At 40.0% G+C, this 26,571-nt stretch overlaps 2 protein-coding genes and 1 long non-coding RNA gene across 3 annotated transcripts; all 3 read right to left on the reverse strand.

Moving 5' to 3' along the window:
* Positions 1 to 3,004: 3,004 nt before the first annotated feature.
* Positions 3,005 to 4,696, reverse strand: LOC132657085 (uncharacterized). The gene is made up of 2 exons (XR_009594923.1): positions 4,594 to 4,696; positions 3,005 to 3,609 (listed from the first exon to the last, which is right to left on the reverse strand). It is a non-coding gene; the product is annotated as an uncharacterized LOC132657085 (long non-coding RNA).
* Positions 4,697 to 13,022: 8,326 nt separating this feature from the next.
* Positions 13,023 to 14,516, reverse strand: LOC132657123 (late cornified envelope protein 1A-like). Its single transcript, XM_060393345.1, has 2 exons — positions 14,483 to 14,516; positions 13,023 to 13,501 (listed from the first exon to the last, which is right to left on the reverse strand). The coding sequence occupies exon 2, from the start codon at positions 13,476 to 13,478 to the stop codon at positions 13,023 to 13,025; it is 456 nt and encodes a 151-aa protein (XP_060249328.1). The 5' UTR covers positions 13,479 to 13,501; positions 14,483 to 14,516.
* An 11,298-nt stretch (positions 14,517 to 25,814) lies between these two features.
* LOC110544758 (late cornified envelope protein 1C-like) lies at positions 25,815 to 26,264 on the reverse strand. The gene has a single exon (XM_021630607.2). The coding sequence runs from the start codon at positions 26,262 to 26,264 to the stop codon at positions 25,815 to 25,817; it is 450 nt and encodes a 149-aa protein (XP_021486282.1).
* Positions 26,265 to 26,571: the final 307 nt, after the last annotated feature.

A 26,571-nucleotide genomic window follows, 5' to 3' on the forward strand; every position in this document is an offset into this window, starting at 1 on the left:
ACTGTGCCCTTCAGTAGCAGTGCTGAGAAAGCTGGATATCTTTACATACAAGAAAAATCTAGGCCTGTTCCTCATACCCTGCACAAAATCAACTCAAATGAAGAAGAAAAGACTTCAGGGTTATATAAATAGGTAAGAACTTTATATAAAAAAAAAAAGCACTGCATTCTCATGAAGGAGAACTGTAAAAACTGATGTGAACTTGAAAATTGCATTCTCAGCAATGTAAGAAGCAAGAAAGAGGCAGCTAAAAGAATGTAACAAAGATGTGGACAACTATATAGTTGATGGGGAATTAGTGCCTATGCTACACCTACGCTAAAAGATTACCATAAAAATCATGCAATGGGTAAAAGGGAAAATAAAATGTCCAGCCAGTACTCAAAAAATAAATGACTAACAATATATGGAAAATGTTTACTGTTATAGCCATAAGGAATATTGAAAAGAAACGGATATATAGATTCCAGCTCACAGCAATAATCATGGCTTCCCACCAGGAGAACCAATGGCAATAAATGCTGACGAGGATGTTGTAGAAAAGGAGCCTCAAAGCTAAAACTAGAATTAGCTTAAATGCAGTTCACCATTCCAGCTACCCATGCACAGTCACCAGCTCAGCATACCACAGAGACACCTACAGGTCCATATGTATCATTGCATCATTGATAACTGCCACCATAGAGAAGCAACCTAGACAATGTGTGGACAAAGAAGATGTGCTGAGCACAGACAAAGGAATTGTATTCAGTCCAGAAAAAAAAAAAGGTTAAGTAATTTGCAGACATCCGACACACTAAGACAAGTGTTACACATTTTCTATCATATATGGAGTTTAGTTAAAATACATGTACATGTGTATGAAGATATACTATGCATACTATATATTATACTTCTCTCAAATAAAATTTACTGTCAGATCCATTGTATTTTTCCACATATGTTTTAATTATAATGAGATTATATTCATACATTTTCATTGTGTATTAGTGAAGTTAAACTATTTCATAAATTGTTCAAATAGCAAATGATGAGTTCTCAACAGTATTCAAAGTGTGTATCATGTTTTTAGTGACATAAGACGCTAAAGATTTAGTATGTATTATTTAACGTTACAACTAAATTAATGACTCATTTGTGCGTGAGTTATATTTACCAATGTATTTTAAGTGATACATGTTAGTTTCCACATACATTTACTTGTGTGTATTTAAACTTGAAACTGCTGTTTGATAGGGCAAAGGAGTACATTTTATTTATTTATTTACTTTTATTAATTTTTATATTGATTACAGTTTATTCACTTTGTTCCCAGCAATAACCCTCTCCCTCATTCCCTCCCAATTCCACCCTCATTTCCTCATTTCCTTCTATGCTCCTCTCCCAGTCTACAGATAGGGAGAGACTCCTCCCCTTCCATCTGACCCTAGCTTACCAAGTCTCATGAGGACTGGCTGCATTGTCCTCCTCTGTGGCCCGGCAAAGCTGCTCCCCCCTCAGGGGGGATGTGGTCAAAGAGCTAACCACAGAGTTCATGTCAGAGACAGTCCCTGTTCCCATTACTAGGAAACTCACTTGGACACTGAGCTGCCATGTGTTGCATCTGAGCAGGGGTTCTAGGTTATCTCCATGTATAGTGCTTGGTTGGTGTATCAGTCTCAGAAAAGACCCCTGTGACCAGATATTTTGGTACTGTTGCTGTCTTTGTGGAGCTCCTGTCCCCTCTAGGTCTTTCTGTCTTCTTTTCTCATAATGTTCCCTGTGCTCTGCCCAAGGTTTGGTTAGCATCTCAGCCTCTGGTTTGATACCCTGCTGGGTAGAGTCTTTCAGAGGCCCTCTGTGGTAGGCTCCTGTCCTGTTTCCTGTTTTCTCCTTCTTCCAATGTCCATCACGTTTGTCTTTGTGAATGAGGCTTGATCATCTTACCCAGGGTCCTTCTTCTTGCTTAGCGTCTTTAGGTGTACAGATTTTAGAATGTTTATCTTTTATTATATGTCTAATATCTACTTATAAGTGCGTATATACTGTGTGTGTCTTTCTGCTTCTGGAATACCTCAGTTAGGATGATATTCTCAAGAATTTGCCTGCAAATTTCATGATTTCATTACTTTTAACTGCTGAGTAAAATTCCACTGTATAATTTCTGTATCCATTTTTCCATTGAGGGTTATCAGGGTTGTTTCCAGGTTCTGGCGATTACGAATAAAACTTCCACGAACAGAGTTGAGCAAATGTCTTGTTGTGTACAAAGGAATATATTTTATGAATCACTTATGTGTGGATATTACAGTAGGAAAATGGTAATAAAGTTTCTTTTATATTAATGAAGGGGGGACTAAGTTAGAGACCTGATAAAACCACAAGACAAAGGAAAAATTTGTCTCAGTACTACTAGAGTGATTTGACTTAGAGCAAAACACAGAAGTAGGCAACAGGCATCTCACTTTATACTAATGAGCACATCATTCCTCAGGACTTCACCAGCCACTAATAGGGGTGAAGGAATGAGACCATTACCAAAGGTCAGTGTAGAGGAGTTCCCACATTGTAACACATCAGGTACAGCACAAACCAAACTGATGGAAACAAGGGAAGTGTCTACCTCTCTAAGTCACAAGTTTGTTTCCAAGGGAGCAACAAAAACATGAAGAGGAAAGAAAAATGACTGACATGGGCTGGCTGTCCTCATTTATTCTGAGTGTTGAATCTTCAGCCTTGTACTGAGTGTCTAATAGTGAGGTTGAGCCTGTGTTTGTCCCAGGTTCTATAACTGTGAGGAGTTATTGCCATTTCTAAGTTATCACAGCAAGTTTGCTGTTAAAAACATGGTTGTAAGTTCTAACAGATACAAGGGAGCAGTTGATAGGAAGACATAGGAAGCACATAGATGTCTAAAAGAAGACAATAGATCTGAGTGCCACTCTCTGTATGCTGGAAAAGATGACTAAGGGATGGGGATCTCAATGATGCTGAGATGGAAAAATAAAAGACAAGAGTCTATGTCTGTAATGCTTGTCAGGGAGGGTTTTTTATTATTATTTGTAATAAAGAGACAAAAAGACATTGAAATCTCATGAGTAGAGTGCAGAACATTTTCCAGGAGAAGATTCCATCATTTCAGGGCAGGGCTAGGTGGGAAGCAGGAGACAGAGCATCAACCATTGATGAGTCTTCTGAGTGATCTTCCTGCACAGCTTGTCTGATGTCTTCCTCATTCAGGTCAGCAACAGCCCCCTGACTGCTGGCTACTGCCACAGCACCCACTGCTTCCCCCACTGCTGCCACAGCAGCCACTGCTGCCCCCACTGCTAGAGCATCCAGAGCTGTGACGATGGCAACGCAGAGATCTGCGGGGCCTGTGGTGGCTCAGGCAGCAGCCGCCACCCCCAGAGCTGCAGCAGCCCCCAGAGCTGGAGCCACAGCAGCCCCCAGAACCCAGGCTACAGCAGGAAGACACAGGCGGGCACTTGGGAGGGCACTTAGGAGGACATTTTGGAGGGCACTTTGGGGTCTGGCACTTGGGAGGGCACTTGGGCGTGCACTTGGGAGGGGGCTGGCATTGCTGCTGGTTCTGCTGGCAGGACATCTTGGCCAGTGAATGCTCAGGAGCTATGAGAGTGAGACAAACATGTCAGACACCAGACACTGGCCACCTAGCCCATCCTGGTTCCTCAGATATTTCGCTGGTGATCTTAAAATAGACAGTTTATAATAATTTCAATTATAATGTCATCATATTTTCACATCCTGGTCATCATGCCTTTGGAAACTCATAAACCAATACATGTGAGATCTTAACTGTTACCTGGAATCCACCAGCACTGAATGAATATCTAGGAACACTTTTAAAAGTCTGCTTTTCTTAGTCCTCATACGTGTGCCAGAATGTGGATTATTACAGGGAAGACAAATTGTACAGGAAGGAGCAGTCATTACTTGAACAGGATTTTAGGTTAAGATCTCTATTGCAAATGATGTCTATCACTCTTTGGGAGTAAGGTCAACCCCTCACAGAAAATTGTGTACACCCTCTTCAGACCTGCCATGGGGGCACTAGCCCCTTTTGTGAGGCCAGATTTCAAATGAATGCAAATGACCATCTGCAGAGGCTATGGGTGACAGGTCAGTGTCATCCTGATGCTGTCCCATTGATCAGAGAAGTATGTGAACACATGCCAGAAGCTGGGCTATCTTTCCTTCCAGAGCAAAGTGAGATCCTGTAACCCTTTCCTTACTCTACTTCTTGATTGGCAAGGAGGTGGGGAAGCATTTTCTTCAGAAGGCAACTCCCCCTGGAAACCTGTCCAGATGCACAGTTCTCTGTGCTTGAGTGTCTTGTCCTAAGGGGCCCTATACACTGAAGGTACTTGATTCTCTACTGGGCCAGTATACCCACAGCTTCACAGTGTCTCTCAGAACCAAGGCAGTGGCTGGCCTGTGTCAAAGCTGCTATTGCCTTACCCCTCACACTTCACCATTTTCTATGATCTATCAATATGTCCTCAAGTCTGAAAGACTCCCCAGTGTCCTGTCCAGCTCTAGTCAAATAAACCCACTGGTAAGTCTCTGCCCTTACCTCCAGTGGACACTTACCAAGATGATGGGCAGCACAATCTCCTTGGGTATCTCAGGCTGTGAGGGTATGGAAGTGTCCTGTCCCTCAGTCCTTTTATTCTCATCCTGGGTTCTGACCCAGCCTGTGAGAGAGTGGCAGCACATGAGATGTCCTGCCCTCTGTCACCCACATGGTTTTGTGACTGCTGATGAGCATGTATTCCTGATCAGCCCTCTGCTCAAGGCCAAGGCATGCTGCATCTCTCTTACAGCATGACATAGACATGTGGGAGGAAGTGGACTCCTGCATCCTTATTCCTGGCATTCCCACAGAGGAGCTACATTGGGAGCCAGCCTTTGCTCCATCGTCCTACTTCTCTGCTGGTTCTTACCGTGTAACGTACAACTTGTAGCCCATGTTGAACTGTTAAAAACATGAATTTTCTTGCATGTCTGCTTCTATTCATGCACACTCCAGGTGTGTCTATGTGTGTGCAGTTTAGACGTCTGCACAATCAAACCCTACATCATGGAACTGGATCAGCATCAAGATATGTTGAGTTGTGGTTTTCAAAGTCTATTTATCTTGTGTCATTTCCCACTTAAACTATTACAATGGAATATTAAGGAGAATGTGTACATGTATGTATGAAAATGAATGAACTTCTACACTAAGAATAATTATCTCAGAGGAATGGAGCATGATGTTACACTATTACAGCAGACACATGTGCAAACTGCTAAATATGTTGTGAGAAATGTGCATCTTTAACACAGCGATATAGACATGGCTCATCAGTGAAGAATGCACACTGCTCTTGTGGAGGATCTGATTTTGGTTCCCAGCATCCAAGTGGGTCCTCTCATGAGCAACTGTAACTTATATTTCAAGGTGAGTTAACCTCACACCCTCTTCTGACGTCCAAAGGTCGAATTCCACATACAAACATGCACACAAATACACACACACTGACTCAAACACAAACATAGACAAACACACATACAGAGACAAACAGCATGCATACACACACAAACACAGACAACACATGGAGATACACATAGTCTCAAATGCACACACACAGGCACACAATTAAAACATAAATATATTATTTCTGAAAACAGTATGTAAAGGAAAATAGAAACATTTAATAAATAATATTTATGAAAATAGTACAAGAAAACCCAAAATTTTGCACATATAGTATGAATTTATAATGACAAAGGATCACTTGTTCCACAGAGAATGGATTTCATAATTTTTGTCTGTTTCTTTGCATTTGTCTTGGTAAAAATTTTTATGTTGTATATTTTGTGAATTTATATCTACTTCTTTTTTAGTGATATGATTGTTTTGTCTGTAATATTTCATTATTGCTGAATACTCTGTACATTGTGTCACCTCTTTCTCATGGAAACTCCATGTAATTACTGGTGAGGTCAAACATGGCCCAGTATTAAGAAGAAAATCTACAAAGGGATCACATGTTGTGGATGGAATGATGTTGTCCAGCTATGAGAAAAAACAAAAACAAACAAGCCAAGGAACAGACCACATGCTGTGAAGTTATATCAACCTACTCCACACATAAGACACGAAGGCTAATGGGCCATACATCTGTTAGAATGAAGGCAGGTTATCTTTAAAAGAATCACTCTTAGTAATTCACAATGGGTTTCTGTGGCCTTTGGACTTCTCTTACCTCTGATTTCATTCACATTATACATGCCCATAGGCTATAAATACAAACATAAAATTTTGAACTTCATTTTCTTTTCAGGATTTAATAGAAATAGTAGTTGCTCATTTCACAATGATGTGGTTGTAAAGAAGCATGCTTTGAGATTACCCTAAATATAAAAATGTTAGTGAGAGAAGGCAAGAAAACCCCAAACCATACTGAAAAAATCTCCTTAAATGATGATGGACTCTGTAATTCCCAAGATTTGGGAATAACATGAGCCTAGTGTACATGAGCAAGGCGAGCACAAATGTAAAACGGTAAGGAAAAATGGGTATTTATATGTGGAGAGTTTCATGCATAGAGATACATGCCTATCTATCACATGTACTCACCTAGCTATCAACTGTCTGCATGTCTGAACATCATACTCCTTATAAAAATACATCTAGCATTTACATATACCCAATGTTCTAACTCCACATATAAGGTATTAATAAATAAAGCAACAGTTTTCTTTAATACAGCTAGCTTCCAAAATAATTGTCAGATAGGCTGTGATTTATTTTACAAGCTTAAAGCCCTGGAGTTTGGCAGATGACAACCTTCTAAGATATTTAGCTAACTCCACCTACACAGCCCATGTTACTTGCCACAAATCGTTCTTTCTGGGCTGGATCTGCTCCATTAGACCATGTCCTCTTTCTCCATCTTCTGCTCCTTCTCCCCCTCTTAGACCTTTCTCAATCCCCAAGCCCTGTAACCTAAGCTCCACCTACTCAAGTCACAGGCTTCAGCATTTTTATTAACCCATCAACTTTAAATTAGGTAGAACATGTTTTGCACAGGAAAGTCAGGTGTATGTGAGAATGTGTTCCTCTGGGTGGGCACCAGATCTTGGGGGTCCAGTAATTACCATGAGAATACTTAGAACTAGACCAACCCCCCACAGTCCCTAGAGTTCCTTGATATTTTCTTTATTACTTTACAACCTCGTTGTCAGTAAAAGGCCCTAACACCCCTATTTTAACTATCACAATGTCATTACCAAAGACTGCCTTAGGACTCTATGTCATTAACAGAAACAAATACCCTTATATTGTCAGCCTTTGTGCTACATCGCCTGAACATTTCCCACCTGCACTCAAGTTTATTTTTAGATGAATAATATTATTTTTTTTGTTCTTTGGTTATGATTTTCCCTAAAATGTATGTTATAACTTTTAGGAGCCCTTGATAATGAACCTTTTTTATTTACCTTTTAATTCATGATGTTTAATGTAGTCAGGATGAATTCCCTAACACTCTTTCTTTGGTTAATGTTTTTTTTTTTTTTCCCATCTTCAATAGTTTAACTCATCCATCCTCTAGGCATTTAGTGAAGTATAATCCTCTCACTAGCATCTTCATTGATGTGTAAGTTTAGGAATAGATTCATCTAGAGACCTAGGTCACCACAAAGGAACCTAATATCTGAGGCACAGTGAGGTACTTGTGGTCATATGACCTTGAGAAATCTTTTGCATGCACATTTGGTTGACATTATTCTCCTGCTCAGGTCTTTTCAAAGGCTTAGCAACTGGGAGAGGTCAGACCTGATTCCTGATTTCCTCAATGACAGCTGTGCCTGGCTCACCTTGGGATTCTAGGATGATGTGGCTGAGATGCCAGTTGGTCCACTCTTCTGCCTCTGTGCAAGACAACACCCAGGTCCTCAGCTGACCAGCCTGAGCATAGGGAAGTATGAGTAGCATGCTCCCTGGAAGAAGGTTATACCAAGCCATGAGTGTGAACTCTGGAGACTTTGGACTTAAGCTAATATGAATATCATGAGTAAGACCTGCTGACTCTAGGAGGCTTCAGTTATCAAGTGTTTCTCATGAGGACAATAATGAGCAGTGAGACTCTACCCCCAAAGTTGCATTAATGGAATATGGAAATTGGTGTTTCCTAAATCTCTCTGATTACAATTAAAATACACTCAGAGAGGAAACTCAGGCCTGGAACTTAAACACAGACAAATATCCAGGAATATTGAAATCATAAATCTTGGAGAAAAACTAACTACAATCACTTTCCTTAATCAGGATAATGCTCAACTACACCCTAAACATTTTTCCTATACCTCCTAGAAAAAAAATTAGGCCTTACCCCCTTTGAGGAAAATTCTCTTCTTAAGAGAGACCATTAGAAAGAAACCAAGCCATTCAAAATGCAGATTTTGAGGAGTAGTCCCAACAGAGACATGTGCAGAGCAAGTCCAGCAACTAATACTCAGCTGTCATTATAGAATAGTGGGTGAACAAATTTAAGGGCCTTAAGATCAGGGAGTTTCCTGAAAGAATATGTCTCCTAGAAATATACCCATAAAGTCTCATCAGCATGGCTGCCTAAACATGAGCTGAAGTATAAGAATAATGAAGATTACAAAGTAGACAGAGGAAAACCCATCAGGCCTCAATCCTACAAAAAGAACTACAGGCAACTAAAGGAATGTTAAGGGATGGAAAATACTCTCCTGGAGAAGAAAACACCAGTAATTTATCCAATATAAAATGTTCTGGTATAAAAATATACTACAAAAAAATCATACTGAGTGACAAGTTTAAATTCAGTAATATATTTTAATTATATGCCTGTAACAACATTTACAAAAAAAATGATTAGGGAAATAAATGATATAAATGATATAAATTGTATTCCAAATTCAAAACAATTAAACTCTGGCTATATTTCATGCTACTTTTAAAAATTAGCAGAAAATTACATAAGGACATAATAAAATACATCAGAGAACCAATTTCCATAATGAGTACAGGCACAGACAACTATTTCTAAAATAACACATAAAGAAAGCATTCATTTCTTAGAGGATCTTACTCCTGCCAAGAAACAGTTGGTTACACTCAAAATATCTATAGCCTATCAGGCTATACCTGTCACTGTAGCACACAAGGTTCACAGCTGGATTATGTTATCAAACACATTTTCTCTCAACCGCCATGAGCTAGCATAGCACTTTTAAGGATATGAAAGGCATCCAGCAGGTTGCAAATATCCTCATCAGTACTAACTTTTTTTCCTATGCTCTGACATAAAAGTAATTGGTGTTTTCAGCAAAAGCGTCTTAGCCATCAACTTCTGGTGCATAACCAAAATAACCTTATAGTTGTCTCTAGACTAGCAGTGATCAGTAACTTGGGGAATTATCCCAGCTTAGGTGAAGACCTGTATTAAGCACTACTGTACAACAGAGAATCATTGTCCACTGGTGGTAGTAAGCGCACACAGACAGATTTACTCATAGATTCTTAAATATCCAATCTCTTTGTTTTCTTCTAGCCACCCTTCACTGTTTTTTTCCTCCCATCCCTCTCCCCTCTTCAACCTCCTTCTCTGTCTTCCATCCCCTCTTCAATCTTCTTTCCTGTCCTTCACCTTTAACTCTGTCTAAGAAGCCATGGTTAGTTAGGATCTCACAGGCCCCAGGCACACACTGAGTAGATATTTTACCAAACCCTTCTCTTGAACAGGGGCTAATCAGTAAGTGCAGTAGAGCAGAGGAAGAGGTATAAGGACAGGGTTGTGGTAATCATCACCACTGGTGCCAAAGGACATACAGAAAAGTGAAACTTTATTCATGAACCAAATCACAAGTAACTAGGAATAGTAATGATGTTTCACACATGACCTAAATAGGGTGAAAGTAAAAATATTTCATTGAAAATTGAGAACAAGACAAGGGTGTTCATTTCTTCTGCTCTTAAAATTTTATCTTGAGTCCTGAAAAGAAATGAAGTAAAAAGGAATTTAAAAGAAAAGGAAGAAGAAAATTACTCCTATTTGCAGACTTGTTAGCCTGAGAAATGCCCTAACGTGACTAGAAAAACATAGATACAATGTTTTACAAAATCAATATTCCAAGTTAAGTAGCATCCCTATAAGTGAAATCAGAATAAACTATCAAAAATCTCAGAAAGCATAACTTCTGTGTGGTAGCATTAAAAAAAAAGGAATGCTGAGCAATTAAAAGATCAAGGAGATAAAAGTGATCTATAATGAAACTTTATGAAACTGAAGAAAGATTTTGTAGAATACACTGAAAGATGAAATAACTTTTCAATCTCACATAATGATAGAAGCAAAATGTAAAAATAACTATGTTTTAGGAAAGAAGAAATCTTCAAATTCAAGTTAATCCTAACCATATATAACACAATAATAATTTTAGCTGAAATAGAAAATGTAATAGTGAAATATATGGTATTTAAAAGATCCCACACCAACAAAGAGATCAAACACAGAAAGCATGCCCAAAGTACCACAATACCTACTTTCAAGTTAATTTCAGAACAAAATTTATTATATTAAACAGTGTAAACTGCTGCATACTGCCAGAGAACATTAAACAGACGTCAGAACCCAGATATGAACCTACACAAATACAGCCAAGTCACCTTTCACAAGAGTGTCAGTAACACAACGAAGAAGGGCCAATTCATAAAATTGTACTAGAAAAGCTGATGTCCTTCTATACTATGAAAAAAAAACCTATACCCATTACACTTACCCCTCACAAAATTAACTCAATCTAATCATAGTCCAAGAGCTAAGACTGAAAATGACTCCAGGCACTTAGGGAGTAAAACTTCAAGATATATGAATAGTCAAGGACTTCCTAAAAAGCTCTTCATTCTTAGGATGGGGAATTGTAAAGACTGAGGATAGCTTGAAATGTGTATTCTCAGCAAATGTAAGAAGCAAGAAAGAGCCAGCTAACACAATAAAACAAAAATGTGGATAACTATGCAATTGATGGAAATTAGTGCCTACACTACAAAAAGAACTAAAAGATTAACCTAAAAATCATGCAATGGATAAAAGGGGAAATGAATAGTCCAGCAAGTCCTCAAAAGAGAAATAACCAGCAATTTATGGATAATGTTTACTGTTATCGCTATAAGGAACATGGAAAAAAACAACAATAATCAGATTCAGGCTCACAGTAATAATCATGGCTCCCATCAGGAGAACCAATGGCAATAAATGCTGGTGAGGATGATGGAGAAAAGGAACCTCAGAGCTAAAAGTAGAATTAGCTTAAATGCAGCTATAGCATTCCAGCTACCCATGCACAGTCACCAACTCAGCATACCACAGAGACACCTAGAGGCCGATAGGTGTCATTGCATTATCGATAACAGCCACCATAAAGAACCAACCTAGATGTCAGGATATCCATAATGTGTGGACAAAGGAGATGTGCTATATACCGAGAAAGGAATTGTATTCAGTCCAAAAAAAAAACAAAAAACCAGAAGAACGTTAGTCATTGGATGGAAAATAGGATAATAGTGAGACTCACTGGTCACATTATATTAAAAACTTCAGACAAACGAAGACAAGTGTTGCACAGATTCTATCATTTACGGAGTTTAAATTGAAATACATGTAGATGTGCAAGAAGATGTAATATGCATTACGCTTCTCTCAAGTAAAATTTTCCGTCACTTCTAGGGTGATTTCCACCACATGTAATTTAATTTTATTGGAATTGTGTTCATTACCTTTTCATTTATATGCAGTAGTAGAGTTATGCTAGTCTGTAAATTGTTGAAACAGGCATTAGTAAGATCTCAACAGATTTATAGAATGTGCAATTCTCTTTGTGCTGCAAAACTCTAAATGACTTCCAAGAGTATTTTAACTTCACATCTAAATTATTAAATTGTATTTTGCTTAAATTTCATTTACCAATGTGTTTTAAATGGTATGTTGGCTTTTCCACATACATTTACAAGTGTGTATATAAAGTTAAATCTGCAGGTTGATAGGACAAAGGAATACATTTTATGAATCACTCCTGTGTGGAAATAAAAGTAGAAAAATAATAACAAACTTTGTATACTACTAAAGAGGAGGACAAATATCATAGACAAATTGGCCTTGGTGGTATTACAGTGACTTGTCTTAAAGCAAAACACAGAAGGAGGGAACAGATTTCCAAGCATTTCACTTTACACAAATGAGCTCATCATTCCTCAGGACTTCATCAGCCACTAACAGGGGTTAAGAAATGAGACCATTGCCAATGGTCAGCTGTACAGAAGATCCCACATTGTAACCCATCAGGTACAGCACAAAACAACCTGATGGAAACAATGGAAGTGTCTACCTCTCTAAGTCACAACTTTGTTTCTGAGGGAGCAACAAAAACATGAAGAGGAAAGAAAAATGACTGACATGGGCTGACTGTCCTCATTTAATCTCAGTGTTGATTATTCAGCCTTGTACTGAGTGTCTAATAGTGAGTTTGAGCCTGCGTTTGTCCCAGGTTCTATAACTGTGAGGAGTTATTGCCATTTCTAAGTTATCATAGCAAGTTTGCTGTTAAAAACATGGTTGTAAGTTCTAACAGATACAAGGGAGCAGTTGATAGGAAGTCATAGGAAGCACATAGATGTCTAAAAGAAGACAACAGATCTGAGTGCCACTCTCTGTATGCTGGAAAATGTGACTAAGGATGGGGATCTCAATGATGCTGAGATGGAAAAATAAAAGACAAGAGTCTATGTCTGTAATGCTTGTCAGGGAGGGTTTTTTATTATTTGTAATAAAGAGGCAAAAAGTCATTGAAATCTCATGAGTAGAGTGCAGAACATTTTCCAGGAGAAGATTCCATCATTTCAGGGCAGGGCTAGGTGGGAAGCAGGAGACAGAGCATCAACCATTGATGAGTCTTCTGAGTGATCTTCCTGCACATCTTGTTTGATGTCTTCCTCATCCAGGTCAGCAGCAGCCCCCTGACTGCTGGCTACTGCCACAGCAGCCACTGCTTCCCCCACTGCTGCCACAGCAGCCACTGCTTCCCCCACTGCTGCCACAGCAACCACTGCTTCCCCCACTGCTACCACAGCAGCCACTGCTTCCCTCACTGCTGCCACAGCAGCCACTGCTGCCCCCACTGCTAGAGCATCCAGAGCTGTGACGATGGCGACGCAGAGATCTGCGGGGCCTGTGGTGGCTCAGGCAGCAGCCGCCACCCCCAGAGCTGCAGCAGCCCCCAGAGCTGGAGCCACAGCAGCCCCCAGAACCCAGGCTACAGCAGGAAGACACAGGCGGGCACTTGGGAGGGCACTTAGGAGGGCATTTTGGAGGGCACTTTGGGGTCTGGCACTTGGGAGGGCACTTGGGCGTGCACTTGGGAGGGGGCTGGCATTGCTGCTGGCTCTGCTGGCAGGACATCTTGGCCAGTGAATGCTCAGGAGCTATGAGAGTGAGACAAACATGTCAGACACCAGACACTGGCCACCTAGCCCATCCTGGTCCCTCAGATATTTCACTGGTGATCTTAAAATAGACAGTCTAAAATCAGTTCATTCATGATATCATCATATTGTCACATCCTGGTCATCATGCCTTTGGAAACTCATAAACCCATGCAGGTGAGATCTTAACTGTTACCTGGAATCCACCAGCACTGAATGAATATCTAGGAACACTTTTAAAAGTCTGCTTTTCTTAGTCCTCATACTTGAGCCAGAATGTGGATTATTACAGGGAAGACAAATTGTACAGGAAGGAGCAGTCATTACTTGAAAAGGATTTTAGGTTAAGATCTCTATTGCAAATGATGTCTATCACTCTTTGGGAGTAAGGTCAACCCCTCACAGAAAATTGTGTACACCCTCTTCAGACCTGCCATGGGGGCACTAGCCTCTTTTGTGATGCTAGAGTTCAAATGAATGCAAATGACCATCTGCAGAGGCTATGGGTGACAGGTCAGTGTCATCCTGATGCTGTCCCATTGATCAGAGAAGTATGTGAACACATGCCAGAAGCTGGGCTATCTTTCCTTCCAGAGCAAAGTGAGATCCTGTAACCCTTTCCTAACTTCTTGATTGGCAAGGAGGTGGGGAAGCATTTTTTTCAGAAGGCAACTCTCCCTAGAAACCTATCCAGATGCACAGTTCTCTGTGCTTGAGTGTCTTGTCCTAAGGGGCCCTATACACTGAAGGTACTTGATTCTCTACTGGGCCAGTATACCCACAGCTTCACAGTTTCTGTCAGAACCAAGGCAGTGGCTGGCCTGTGTCAAAGCTGCTATTGCCTTACCCCTCACACTTCACCATGTTCTATGATCTATCAATATGTCCTCAAGTCTGAAGGATCCTCCCCAGTGTCCTGTCCAGCTCTAGTCAAATAAACCCACTGGTAAGTCTCTGCCCTTACCTCCAGTGGACACTTACCAAGATGATGGGCAGCACAATCTCCTTGGGTATCTCAGGCTGTGAGGGTATGGAAGTGTCCTGTCCCTCAGTCCTTTTGTTCTCATCCTGGGTTCTGACCCAGCCTGTGAGAGAGTGGCAGCACATGAGATGTCCTGCCCTCTGTCACCCACGTGGTTTTCTGACTGCTGATGAGTATGTATTCCTCATCAGCCCTCTGCTCAAGGCCAAGGCATGCTGCATCTCTCTTACAGCATGACATAGACATGTGGGAGGAAGTGGACTCCTGCATCCTTATTCCTGGCATTCCCACAGAGGAGCTACATTGGAAGCCAGTCTTTGCTCCATCGTCCTACTTCTCTGCTGGATCTCACTGTGTAAGGTGCAACTTGTAGCCCATGTTGAACTGATAAAAAACATGAATTTTCTTGCATGTCTGCTTCTATTCATGCATACTCCAGGTGTGTCTATGTGTGTGCAGTTTAGACGTCTGCACAATCAAACCCTACATCATGGAACTGGATCAGCATCAAGATATGTTGAGTTGTGGTTCTCAAAGTCTATTTATCTTGTGTCATTTCCCACTTAAGCTATTACAGTGGAATATTAAGGAGAATGTGTACATGTATGTATGAAAATGAATGAACTTCTACACTAAGAATAATTATCTCAGAGGAATGGAGCATGATGTTACACTATTACAGCAGACACATGTGCAAACTGCTAAATATGTTGTGAGAAATGTGCTGCTTTAACACAGCGATATAGACATGGCTCATCAGTGAAGAATGCACACTGCTCTTGTGGAGGATCTGATTTTGGTTCCCAGCATCCAAGTGGGTCCTCTCATGAGCAACTGTAACTTATATTTCAAGGTGAGTTAACCTCACACCCTCTTCTGACGTCCAAAGGTCGAATTCCACATACAAACATGCACACAAATACACACACACTGACTCAAACACAAACATAGACAAACACACATACAGAGACAAACAGCATACATACACACACAAACACAGACAACACATGGAGATACACATAGTCTCAAATGCACACACACAGGCACACAATTAAAACATAAATATATTATTTCTGAAAACAGTATGTAAAGGAAAATAGAAACATTTAATAAATAATATTTATGAAAATAGTACAAGAAAACCCAAAATTTTGCACATATAGTATGAATTTATAATGACAAAGGATCACTTGTTCCACAGAGAATGGATTTCATAATTTTTGTCTGTTTCTTTGCATTTGTCTTGGTAAAAATTTTTATGTTGTATATTTTGTGAATTTATATCTACTTCTTTTTTAGTGATATGATTGTTTTGTCTGTAATATTTCATTATTGCTGAATACTCTGTACATTGTGTCACCTCTTTCTCATGGAAACTCCATGTAATTACTGGTGAGGTCAAACATGGCCCAGTATTAAGAAGAAGATCTACAAAGGGATCGCATATTGTGGATGGAATGATGTTGTCCAGCTATGAGAAAAAACAAAAACAAAAACAAACAAGCCAAGGAACAGACCACATGCTGTGAAGTTATATCAACCTACTCCACACATAAGACACGAGGGCTAATGGGCCACACATCTGTTAAAATGAAGGCAGGTTATCTCTAAAAGAATCACTCTTAGTAATTCACAATGGGTTTCTGTGGCCTTTGGACTTCTCTTACCTCTGATTTCATTCACATTATACATGCCCATAGGCTATAAATACAAACATAAAATTTTGAACTTCATTTTCTTTTCAGGATTTAATAGAAATAGTAGTTGCTCATTTCACAATGGTGTGGTTGTAAAGAAGCATGCTTTGAGATTACCCTAAATATAAAAATGTTAGTGAGAGAAGGCAAGAAAACCCCAAACCATACTGAAAAAATCTCCTTAAATGATGATGGACTCTGTAATTCCCAAGATTTGGGAATAACATGAGCCTAGTGTACATGAGCAAGGCGAGCACAAATGTAAAACGGTAAAGAAAAATGGGTATTTATATGTGGAGAGTTTCATGCATAGAGATACATGCCTTTCTATCACATGTACTCACCTAACTATCAACTGTCTGCATGTCTGAACATCATACTCCTTATAAAAATACATCTAGCATTTACATATACCCAATGTTCTAACTCCACATATAAGGTATTAATTAATAAAGCAACAGTTTTCTTTAATCCAGCTAGCTTCCAAAATAATTGACAAATAGGCTGTGATTTATTTTACAAGCTTAAAGCCCTGGAGTTTGGCAGATGACAACCTTCTAAGATATTTAGCTAACTCTCACCTACACAGCCCATGTTACTTGCCACAAATCGTTCTTTCTGGGCTGGATCTGCTCCATTAGACCATGTCCTCTTTCTCCATCTTCTGCTCCTTCTCCCCCTCTTAGACCTTTCTCAATCCCCAAGCCCTGTAACCTAAGCTCCACCTACTCAAGTCACAGGCTTCAGCATTTTTATTAACCCATCAACTTTAAATTAGGTAGAACATGGTTTGCACAGGAAAGTCAGGTGTGTGTGAGAATGTGTTCCTCTGGGTGGACACCAGATCTTGGGGGTCCAGTAATTACCATGAGAATACTTAGAACTAGACCAACCCCCAACAGTCCCTAGAGCTCCTTGATCTTTTCTTTATTACATTACAACCTCGTTGTCAGTAAAAGGCCCTAACACCCCTATTTTAACTATCACAATGTCATTACCAAAGACTGCCTTAGGACTCTATGTCATTAACAGAAACAAATACCCTTATATCGTGCTATTATTTGTGCTACATCGCCTGAACATTTCCCACCTGCACTCAAGTTTATTTTTAGATGAATAATATTATTTTTTTTGTTCTTTGGTTATGATTTTCCCTAAAATGTATGTTATAACTTTTAGGAGCCCTTGATAATGAACCTTTTTTATTTACCTTTTAATTCATGATGTTTAATGTAGTCAGGATGAATTCCCTAACACTCTTTCTTTGGTTAATGTTTTTTTTTTCCCATCTTCAATAGTTTAACTCATCCATCCTCTAGGCATTTAGTGAAGTATAATCCTCTCACTAGCATCTTCATTGATGTGTAAGTTTAGGAATAGATTCATCTAGAGACCTAGATCACCACAAAGGAACCTAATATCTGAGGCACAGTGAGGTACTTGTGGTCATATGACCTTGAGAAATCTTTTGCATGCACATTTGGTTGACATTATTCTCCTGCTCAGGTCTTTTCAAAGGCTTAGCAACTGGGAGAGGTCAGACCTGATTCCTGATTTCCTCAATGACAGCTGTGCCTGGCTCACCTTGGGATTCTAGGATGATGTGGCTGAGATGCCAGTTGGTCCACTCTTCTGCCTCTGTGCAAGACAACACCCAGGTCCTCAGCTGACCAGCCTGAGCATAGGGAAGTATGAGTAGCATGCTCCCTGGAAGAAGGTTATACCAAGCCATGAGTGTGAACTCTGGAGACTTTGGACTTAAGCTAATATGAATATCATGAGTAAGACCTGCTGACTCTAGGAGGCTTCAGTTATCAAGTGTTTCTCATGAGGACAATAATGAGCAGTGAGACTCTACCCCCAAAGTTGCATTAATGGAATATGGAAATTGGTGTTTCCTAAATCTCTCTGATTACAATTAAAATACACTCAGAGAGGAAACTCAGGCCTGGAACTTAAACACAGACAAATATCCAGGAATATTGAAATCATAAATCTTGGAGAAAAACTAACTACAATCACTTTCCTTAATCAGGATAATGCTCAACTACACCCTAAACATTTTTCCTATACCTCCTAGAAAAAAATTAGGCCTTACCCCCTTTGAGGAAAATTCTCTTCTTAAGAGAGACCATTAGAAAGAAACCAAGCCATCCAAAATGCAGATTTTGAGGAGTAGTCCCAACAGAGACATGTGCAGAGCAAGTCCAGCAACTAATACTCAGCTGTCATTATGGAATAGTGGGTGAACAAATTTAAGGGCCTTAAGATCAGGGAGTTTCCTGAAAGAATATGTCTCCTAGAAATATACCCATAAAGTCTCATCAGCATGGCTGCCTAAACATGAGCTGAAGTATAAGAATAATGAAGATTACAAAGTAGACAGAGGAAAATCCATCAGGCCTCAATCCTACAAAAAGAACTACAGGCAACTAAAGGAATGTTAAGGGATGGAAAATACTCTCCTGGAGAAGAAAACACCAGTAATTTACCCAATATAAAATGTTCTGGTATAAAAATATACTACAAAAAAATCATACTGAGTGACAAGTTTAAATTCAGTAGTATATTTTAATTATATGCCTGTAACAACATTTACAAAAAAATGATTAGGGAAATAAATGATATAAATGATATAAATTGTATTCCAAATTCAAAAAAATTAAACTCTGGCTATATTTCATGCTACTTTTAAAAATTAGCAGAAAATTACATAAGGACATAATAAAATACATCAGAGAACCAATTTCCATAATGAGTACAGGCACAGACAACTATTTCTAAAATAACACATAAAGAAAGCATTCATTTCTTAGAGGATCTTACTCCTACCAAGAAACAGTTGGTTACACTCAAAATATCTATAGCCTATCAGGCTATACCTGTCACTGTAGCACACAAGGTTCACAGCTGGATTATGTTATCAAACACATTTTCTCTCAACCGCCATGAGCTAGCATAGCACTTTTAAGGATATGAAAGGCATCCAGCAGGTTGCAAATATCTTCATCAGTACTAACTTTTTTTCCTATGCTCTGACATAAAAGTAATTGGTGTTTTCAGCAAAAGCGTCTTAGCCATCAACTTCTGGTGCATAACCAAAATAACCTTATAGTTGTCTCTAGACTAGCAGTGATCAGTAACTTGGGGAATTATCCCAGCTTAGGTGAAGACCTGTATTAAGCACTACTGTACAACAGAGAATCATTGTTCACTGGTGGTAGTAAGCGCACACAGACAGATTTACTCATAGATTCTTAAATATCCAATCTCTTTGTTTTCTTCTAGCCACCCTTCACTGTTTTTTTCCTCCCATCCCACTCCCCTCTTCAACCTCCTTCTCTGTCTTCCATCCCCTCTTCAATGTTCTTTCCTGTCCTTCACCTTTAACTCTGTCTAAGAAGCCATGGTTAGTTAGGATCTCACAGGCCCCAGGCACACACTGAGTAGATATTTTACCAAACCCTCCTCTAAATTTATATCTCTATAACATACAGATATAATTGACCTTAAGATCTACTCAGTGCTTAAATGACTTTCAAAATTGGAGGAAAACATGGAGTTAGTCAATTGGCATGGAGCACGTCTCGCCCCTGTGGGCAATGGTCTCCTGAACCTACTCAGACCTCGGACACCACCACTGCTAGTTCTAGAACTGACGCAGGATGTTCCAACGAGGGGTTAAGGCTTCTCATAATATTTCCTATAAGCCCACACCTGTTTGTCTATATCCCCCATTTTTATTCATTATTAGCCAGATAGAGCCAAGTAATTGTGGTAATGATACTTGCTTTTTTGCCCAATGCTGGAATGCTAGTGAATTTAGGTATGCCCTGGTTACTCGCATGCCTCACTGGGTGCCTATGCCCATTGATGCCCCTCACGCTATGACTCTCTTCAGACAGAAAAGGGATCTTGGAACTACAGCCACCATTGTTACTACCATCTCATTGACGGCTGTTGGAGCTACCACCAGGGCATTAGCCATGAGTCATACTGGGCAGACTGCTCAGACCCTGAATAATCATTTAGCCAATGTAGCTCATGCCTTAGTTGTACATAAAGGAATTAATGCTCAACTAAAAGGAAGCTTGATGGTGTTCAATCAGAGGATTGACCTCTTGCAGGAGCAAATTGATACCCTATGGCAAATCGCTCAACCTGGCTGTCAATGAAAGTATGCTGGACTTTGTGTCACTAGCATACAACATGAGAATTTTTCCTGTGCTGCAAATCTGCCTAAACAATTGTCGAGCTATATTTTAGGTAATTGGACTGGAGAATTCGATACTACGATGGAGCAGCTGAGAGTGGCCATTGTCACAGTAAATTCTACCGGAGTGGACGCAGGACTAGCCACAGGATTATCAACATGGATTGCTGCAGCCATGAATCATCTGAAGGAATGGGCGGGCATGGGAGTGTTAGCAGGCCTTCTGGTGTTGGTCTCCTTGGTTTGCCTGTGGTATATATGCAAGATTAGAGTCTCACAACAGTGTGATGCAGCCATGATCATTCAGGCCTTTACAGCCATTGAAGCAGGACATTCTCCCCAAGCATGGTTGGATACCATAAAAAGCTAAAATGATACGCTCAGGATGCGAGGCTAAGCACTGCACTCAGGGTCAGCTGCTTTGGACCCAGAGAAGAGCATGTCTGATTGCATGTGGGTTGATGCCCCAGGTCCCGCCTCTGAGAAAAAGGTATCGGACGGTCTGATGCTCTTTGGGTGGATGACACCTAAATGAACATCTGTACAAAATCCCAATTTATTTCTAATATCAGAGATCAGACCTCTACTCTTGCCTGATGCGTCTAAAACAAAAAGGGGGAACTGTAGAGAGCTGCGGAATGCTATGCCTTAAAGATGGAGCTGGTTTCCGCCTTCCACCTTCCCGATGGTGAGTGCTCTCTGTCACGAACAACTCCACATTTGGCTAAGGCCGAGGATCTGGCTTGCTTCCATGTATGTGGACCTATCTGCATTGCCCCCGTGGCACGCCTGGGTTGGCTACCCAGAGGCTATTTAAGCTGTGGGCTGGCTTTCCCCGGGGTCCGAGGATTGTTCAATGTTCCTGAATAAACTGCATTGAAAAAAAAAAGATCTACTCAGTGAGAGCAACATCATGGGTGGTACTGAAGAAATCAATCCTTATCAAAATAATTTCCCCCTGTAAACAGGGGTTAATGAGGAGGCTTGAAACTAATCCCTGTGAGGAGAATTATTTGTCAGGAGATTAATCAGCCACAGTTTTTACACATCTCTTAAGACACAAAAACCTTTCCTAAAGATGTAAAAAGATTATGAGAGTCAGAGGATAGGCAGAACAGTAGCTAAGTATTATCTTCTGGACATGATACGTTTGGTTTAGGCATAAATCTTAGCACTTTTGCTGCCTGCATGCTGAACAGATACAGAGAGTGGATTGCTTGGTTCCTGTCAGTTTTCTATAAGGATTTTGGCACTCCTGGCCTGGCCTTGCCCCAAAGGACAGCATCACATTCAGGAGTTTATAGGCAGCACACACTGGGACTCTCTTGGTTATAAAACAAACAAGAGCAGGGAAAAGACACAGAAGGGGACCTTGGAAGACTGGAGCAAAAATGGGGTGAATACAATCAAACTACAGGACATGCATGGGAGAATAAATAAATAAAGAATGTTATATTAAAAACATTGAAAATGGAGCACAATGATGAAATAGTACCATGACTGTTGCTTTCAGTGCTTAGATGATAATATTCTTGAACAAGGGCTAATCAGTAAGTGCAATAGAGCAGAGGAAGAGGTATAAGGACAGGGTTGTGGTAATCATCACCACTGGTGCCAAAGGACATACAGAAAAGTGAAACCTCATTCATGAACCAAACCACAAAGAAATTAGGAATAGTAATGAGGTTTCACACATGACCTAAATAGGGTGAAAGTAAAAATATTTCATTGAAAATTGAGAACAAGACAAGGGTGTTCATTTTTTCTGCTCTTAAAATTTTATCTTGAGTCCTGAAAGGAAATGAAGTAAAAAGGAATTTAAAAGAAAAGGAAGAAGAAAATTACTCCTATTTGCAGACTTGTTAGCCTGAGAAATGCCCTAACGTGACTAGAAAAACATAGATACAATGTTTTACAAAATCAATATTCCAAGTTAAGTAGCATCCCTATAAGTGAAATCAGAATAAACTATCAAAAAACTCAGAAAGCATAACTTCTGTGTGGTAGCATTAAAAAAAAGGAATGCTGAGCAATTAAAAGATCAAGGAGATAAAAATGATCTATAATGAAATTTTATGAAACTGAAGAAAGATATTGTAGAATACATTGAAAGATGAAATAACTTTTCAATCTCACATAATGATAGAAGCAAAATGTAAAAATAAGCATATTTTAGGAAAGAAGAAATCTTCAAATTCAAGTTAATCCTAACCATATATAACACAATAATATTTTTTTTTCTTTTTTTTTTTTTCAATGCAGTTTATTCAGGAACATTGAACAATCCTCGGACCCCGGGGAAAGCCAGCCCACAGCTTAAATAGCCTCTGGGTAGCCAACCCAGGCGTGCCACGGGGGCAATGCAGATAGGTCCACATACATGGAAGCAAGCCAGATCCTCGGCCTTAGCCAAATGTGGAGTTGTTCGTGACAGAGAGCACTCACCATCGGGAAGGTGGAAGGCAGAAACCAGCTCCATCTTTAAGGCACAGCATTCCGCAGCTCTCTACAGTTCCCCCTTTTTGTTTTAGACGCATCAGGCAAGAGTAGAGGTCTGATCTCTGATATTAGAAATAAATTGGGACTTTGTACAGATGTTCATTTAGGTGTCATCCACCCAAAGAGCATATTGTGATGCAGCCATGATCATTCAGGCCTTTACAGCCATTGAAGCAGGACATTCTCCCCAAGCATGGTTGGATACCATAAAAAGCTAAAATGATACGCTCAGGATGCGAGGCTAAGCACTGCACTCAGGGTCAGCCGCTTTGGACCCAGAGAAGAGCATGTCTGATTGCATGCGGGTTGATGCCCCAGGTCCCGCCTCTGAGAAAAAGGTATCGCACAATAATAATTTTAGCTGAAATAGAAAATGTAATAGTAAAATATATGGTATTTAAAAGATTCCCATACCAACAAAGAGATCAAACACAGAAAGCATGCCCAAAGTACCACAATACCTACTTTCAAGTTAATTTCAGAACAAAATTATTATATTAAACAGTGTAAACTGCTGCATACTGCCAGAGAACATTAAACAGACGTCAGAACCCAGATATGAACCTACACAAATACAGCCAAGTCACCTTTCACAAGACTGTCGGTAACACAACGAAGAAGGGCCAATTCATAAAATTGTACTAGAAAAGCTGATGTCCTTCTATACTATGAAAAAAAAACCTATACCCATTACACTTACCCCTCACAAAATTAACTCAATCTAATCATAGTCCAAGAGCTAAGACTGAAAATGACTCCAGGCACTTAGGGAGTAAAACTTCAAGATATATGAATAGTCAAGGACTTCCTAAAAAGCTCTTCATTCTTAGGATGGGGAATTGTAAAGACTGAGGATAGCTTGAAATGTGTATTCTCAGCAAATGTAAGAAGCAAGAAAGAGCCAGCTAACACAATAAAACAAAAATGTGGATAACTATGCAATTGATGGAAATTAGTGCCTACACTACAAAAAGAACTAAAAGATTAACCTAAAAATCATGCAATGGATAAAAGGGGAAATGAATAGTCCAGCAAGTCCTCAAAAGAGAAATAACCAGCAATTTATGGATAATGTTTACTGTTATCGCTATAAGGAACATGGAAAAAAACAACAATAATCAGATTCAGGCTCACAGTAATAATCATGGCTCCCATCAGGAGAACCAATGGCAATAAATGCTGGTGAGGATGATGGAGAAAAGGAACCTCAGAGCTAAAAGTAGAATTAGCTTAAATGCAGCTATAGCATTCCAGCTACCCATGCACAGTCACCAACTCAGCATACCACAGAGACACCTAGAGGCCGATAGGTGTCATTGCATTATCGATAACAGCCACCATAAAGAACCAACCTAGATGTCAGGATATCCATAATGTGTGGACAAAGGAGATGTGCTATATACCGAGAAAGGAATTGTATTCAGTCCAAAAAAAAAACAAAAAACCAGAAGAACGTTAGTCATTGGATGGAAAATAGGATAATAGTGAGACTCACTGGTCACATTATATTAAAAACTTCAGACAAACGAAGACAAGTGTTGCACAGATTCTATCATTTACGGAGTTTAAATTGAAATACATGTAGATGTGCAAGAAGATGTAATATGCATTACGCTTCTCTCAAGTAAAATTTTCCGTCACTTCTAGGGTGATTTCCACCACATGTAATTTAATTTTATTGGAATTGTGTTCATTACCTTTTCATTTATATGCAGTAGTAGAGTTATGCTAGTCTGTAAATTGTTGAAACAGGCAGTAGTAAGATCTCAACAGATTTATAGAATGTGCAATTCTCTTTGTGCTGCAAAACTCTAAATGACTTCCAAGAGTATTTTAACTTCACATCTAAATTATTAAATTGTATTTTGCTTAAATTTCATTTACCAATGTGTTTTAAATGGTATGTTGGCTTTTCCACATACATTTACAAGTGTGTATATAAAGTTAAATCTGCAGGTTGATAGGACAAAGGAATACATTTTATGAATCACTCCTGTGTGGAAATAAAAGTAGAAAAATGATAATAACCTTTCTATAGTACTAATGAAGGAGGACATATATCATAGACAAATTGGCCTTGTTGGTATTACAGTGACTTGTCTTAAAGCAAAACACAGAAGGAGGGAACAGATTTCCAAGCATTTCAGTTTACACAATTGAGCTCATCATTCCTCAGGACTTCATCAGCCACTAACAGGGGCTAAGAAATGAGACCATTGCCAAAGGTCAGCTGTACAGAAGATCCCACATTGTAACCCATCAGGTACAGCACAAAACAACCTGATGGAAACAATGGAAGTGTCTACCTCTCTAAGTCAAAACTTTGTTTCCGAGAGAGCAACAAAAACATGAAGAGGAAAGAGAAATGACTGACATGGGCTGACTGTCCTCATTTAATCTGAGTGTTGAATCTTCAGCCTTGTACTGAGTGTCTAATAGTGAGGTTGAGCCTGCATGTGTCCCAGGTTCTATAACTGTGAGGAGGTATTGCCATTTCTAAGTTCTCACAGCAAGTTTGCTGTTAAAGACATGGTTGTAAGTTCTAACAGATACAAGGGAGCAGTTGATAGGAAGTCATAGGAAGCACATAGATGTCTACTAGAAGACAATAGATCTGAGTGCCACTCTCTGTATGCTGGAAAATGTGACTAAGGATGGGGATCTCAATGATGCTGTGATGGAAAAATAAAAGACAAGAGTCTATGTCTGTAATGCTTCTCAAGGAGGTTTTATTTAATTATTTGTAATATAGAGTCAAAAAAACATTGAAATCTTGTGAGAAAAGTGTAGAACATTTTCCAGGGGAAGATTCCATCATTTCAGGGCAGGGCTAGGTGGAAAGCAGGAGACAGAGCATCAACCATTGATGAGTCTTCTGAGTGTTCTTCCTGCACAGCTTGTCTGATGTCTTCCTCATCCAGGTCAACAACAGCCCCCTGACTGCTGGCTACTGCCACAGCAGCCACTGCTTCCCCCACTGCTGCCACAGCAGCCACTGCTTCCCCCACTGCTACCACAGCAGCCACTGCTTCCCCCACTGCTGCCACAGCAGCCACTGCTGCCCCCACTGCTACAGCATCCAGAGCTGTGACGATGGCGACGCAGAGATCTGCGGGGCTTGTGGTGGCTCAGGCAGCAGCCACCACCCCCAGAGCTGCAGCAGCCCCCAGAGCTGGAGCCACAGCAGCCCCCAGAGCTGGATCCACAGCAGCCCCCAGAACCCAGGCTACAGCAGGAAGACACAGGCAGGCACTTGGGAGGGCACTTAGGAGGGCACTTAGGAGGGCACTTTGGGGTCTGGCACTTGGGAGGGCACTTGGGGGTGCACTTTGGAGGGGGCTGGCATTGCTGCTGGCTCTGCTGGCAGGACATCTTGGTCTGTGGGTGTTCAGGAGCTATGAGAGTGAGACAAACATGTCAGACACCAGACACTGGCCACCTAGCCCATCCTGGTCCCTCAGATATTTCACTGGTGATCTTAAAATAGATAGTCTAAAATCATTTCATTCATGATATCATCATATTGTCACATCCTGGTCATCATGCCTTTGGAAACTCATAAACCCATGCACGTGAGATCTTAAGTGTTACCTGGAATCCACCAGCACTGAATGAATATCTAGGGACATTTCATTTTATTTTTTCATTAATTAAACTTTATTCACTTTGAATCCCCCCA

The sequence above is a fragment of the Meriones unguiculatus genome, chromosome 10 (assembly GCF_030254825.1).
Source record: "Meriones unguiculatus strain TT.TT164.6M chromosome 10, Bangor_MerUng_6.1, whole genome shotgun sequence".
NCBI lineage: Eukaryota > Metazoa > Chordata > Mammalia > Rodentia > Muridae > Meriones > Meriones unguiculatus.

Coding starts and splice junctions, on each gene's coding strand:
- LOC132657123 (XM_060393345.1), bottom strand. CDS start 13,478: ATGTCCTGCCAGCAGAGCCAGCAGCAATGCCAGCCCCCTCCCAAGTGC.
- LOC110544758 (XM_021630607.2), bottom strand. CDS start 26,264: ATGTCCTGCCAGCAGAGCCAGCAGCAATGCCAGCCCCCTCCAAAGTGC.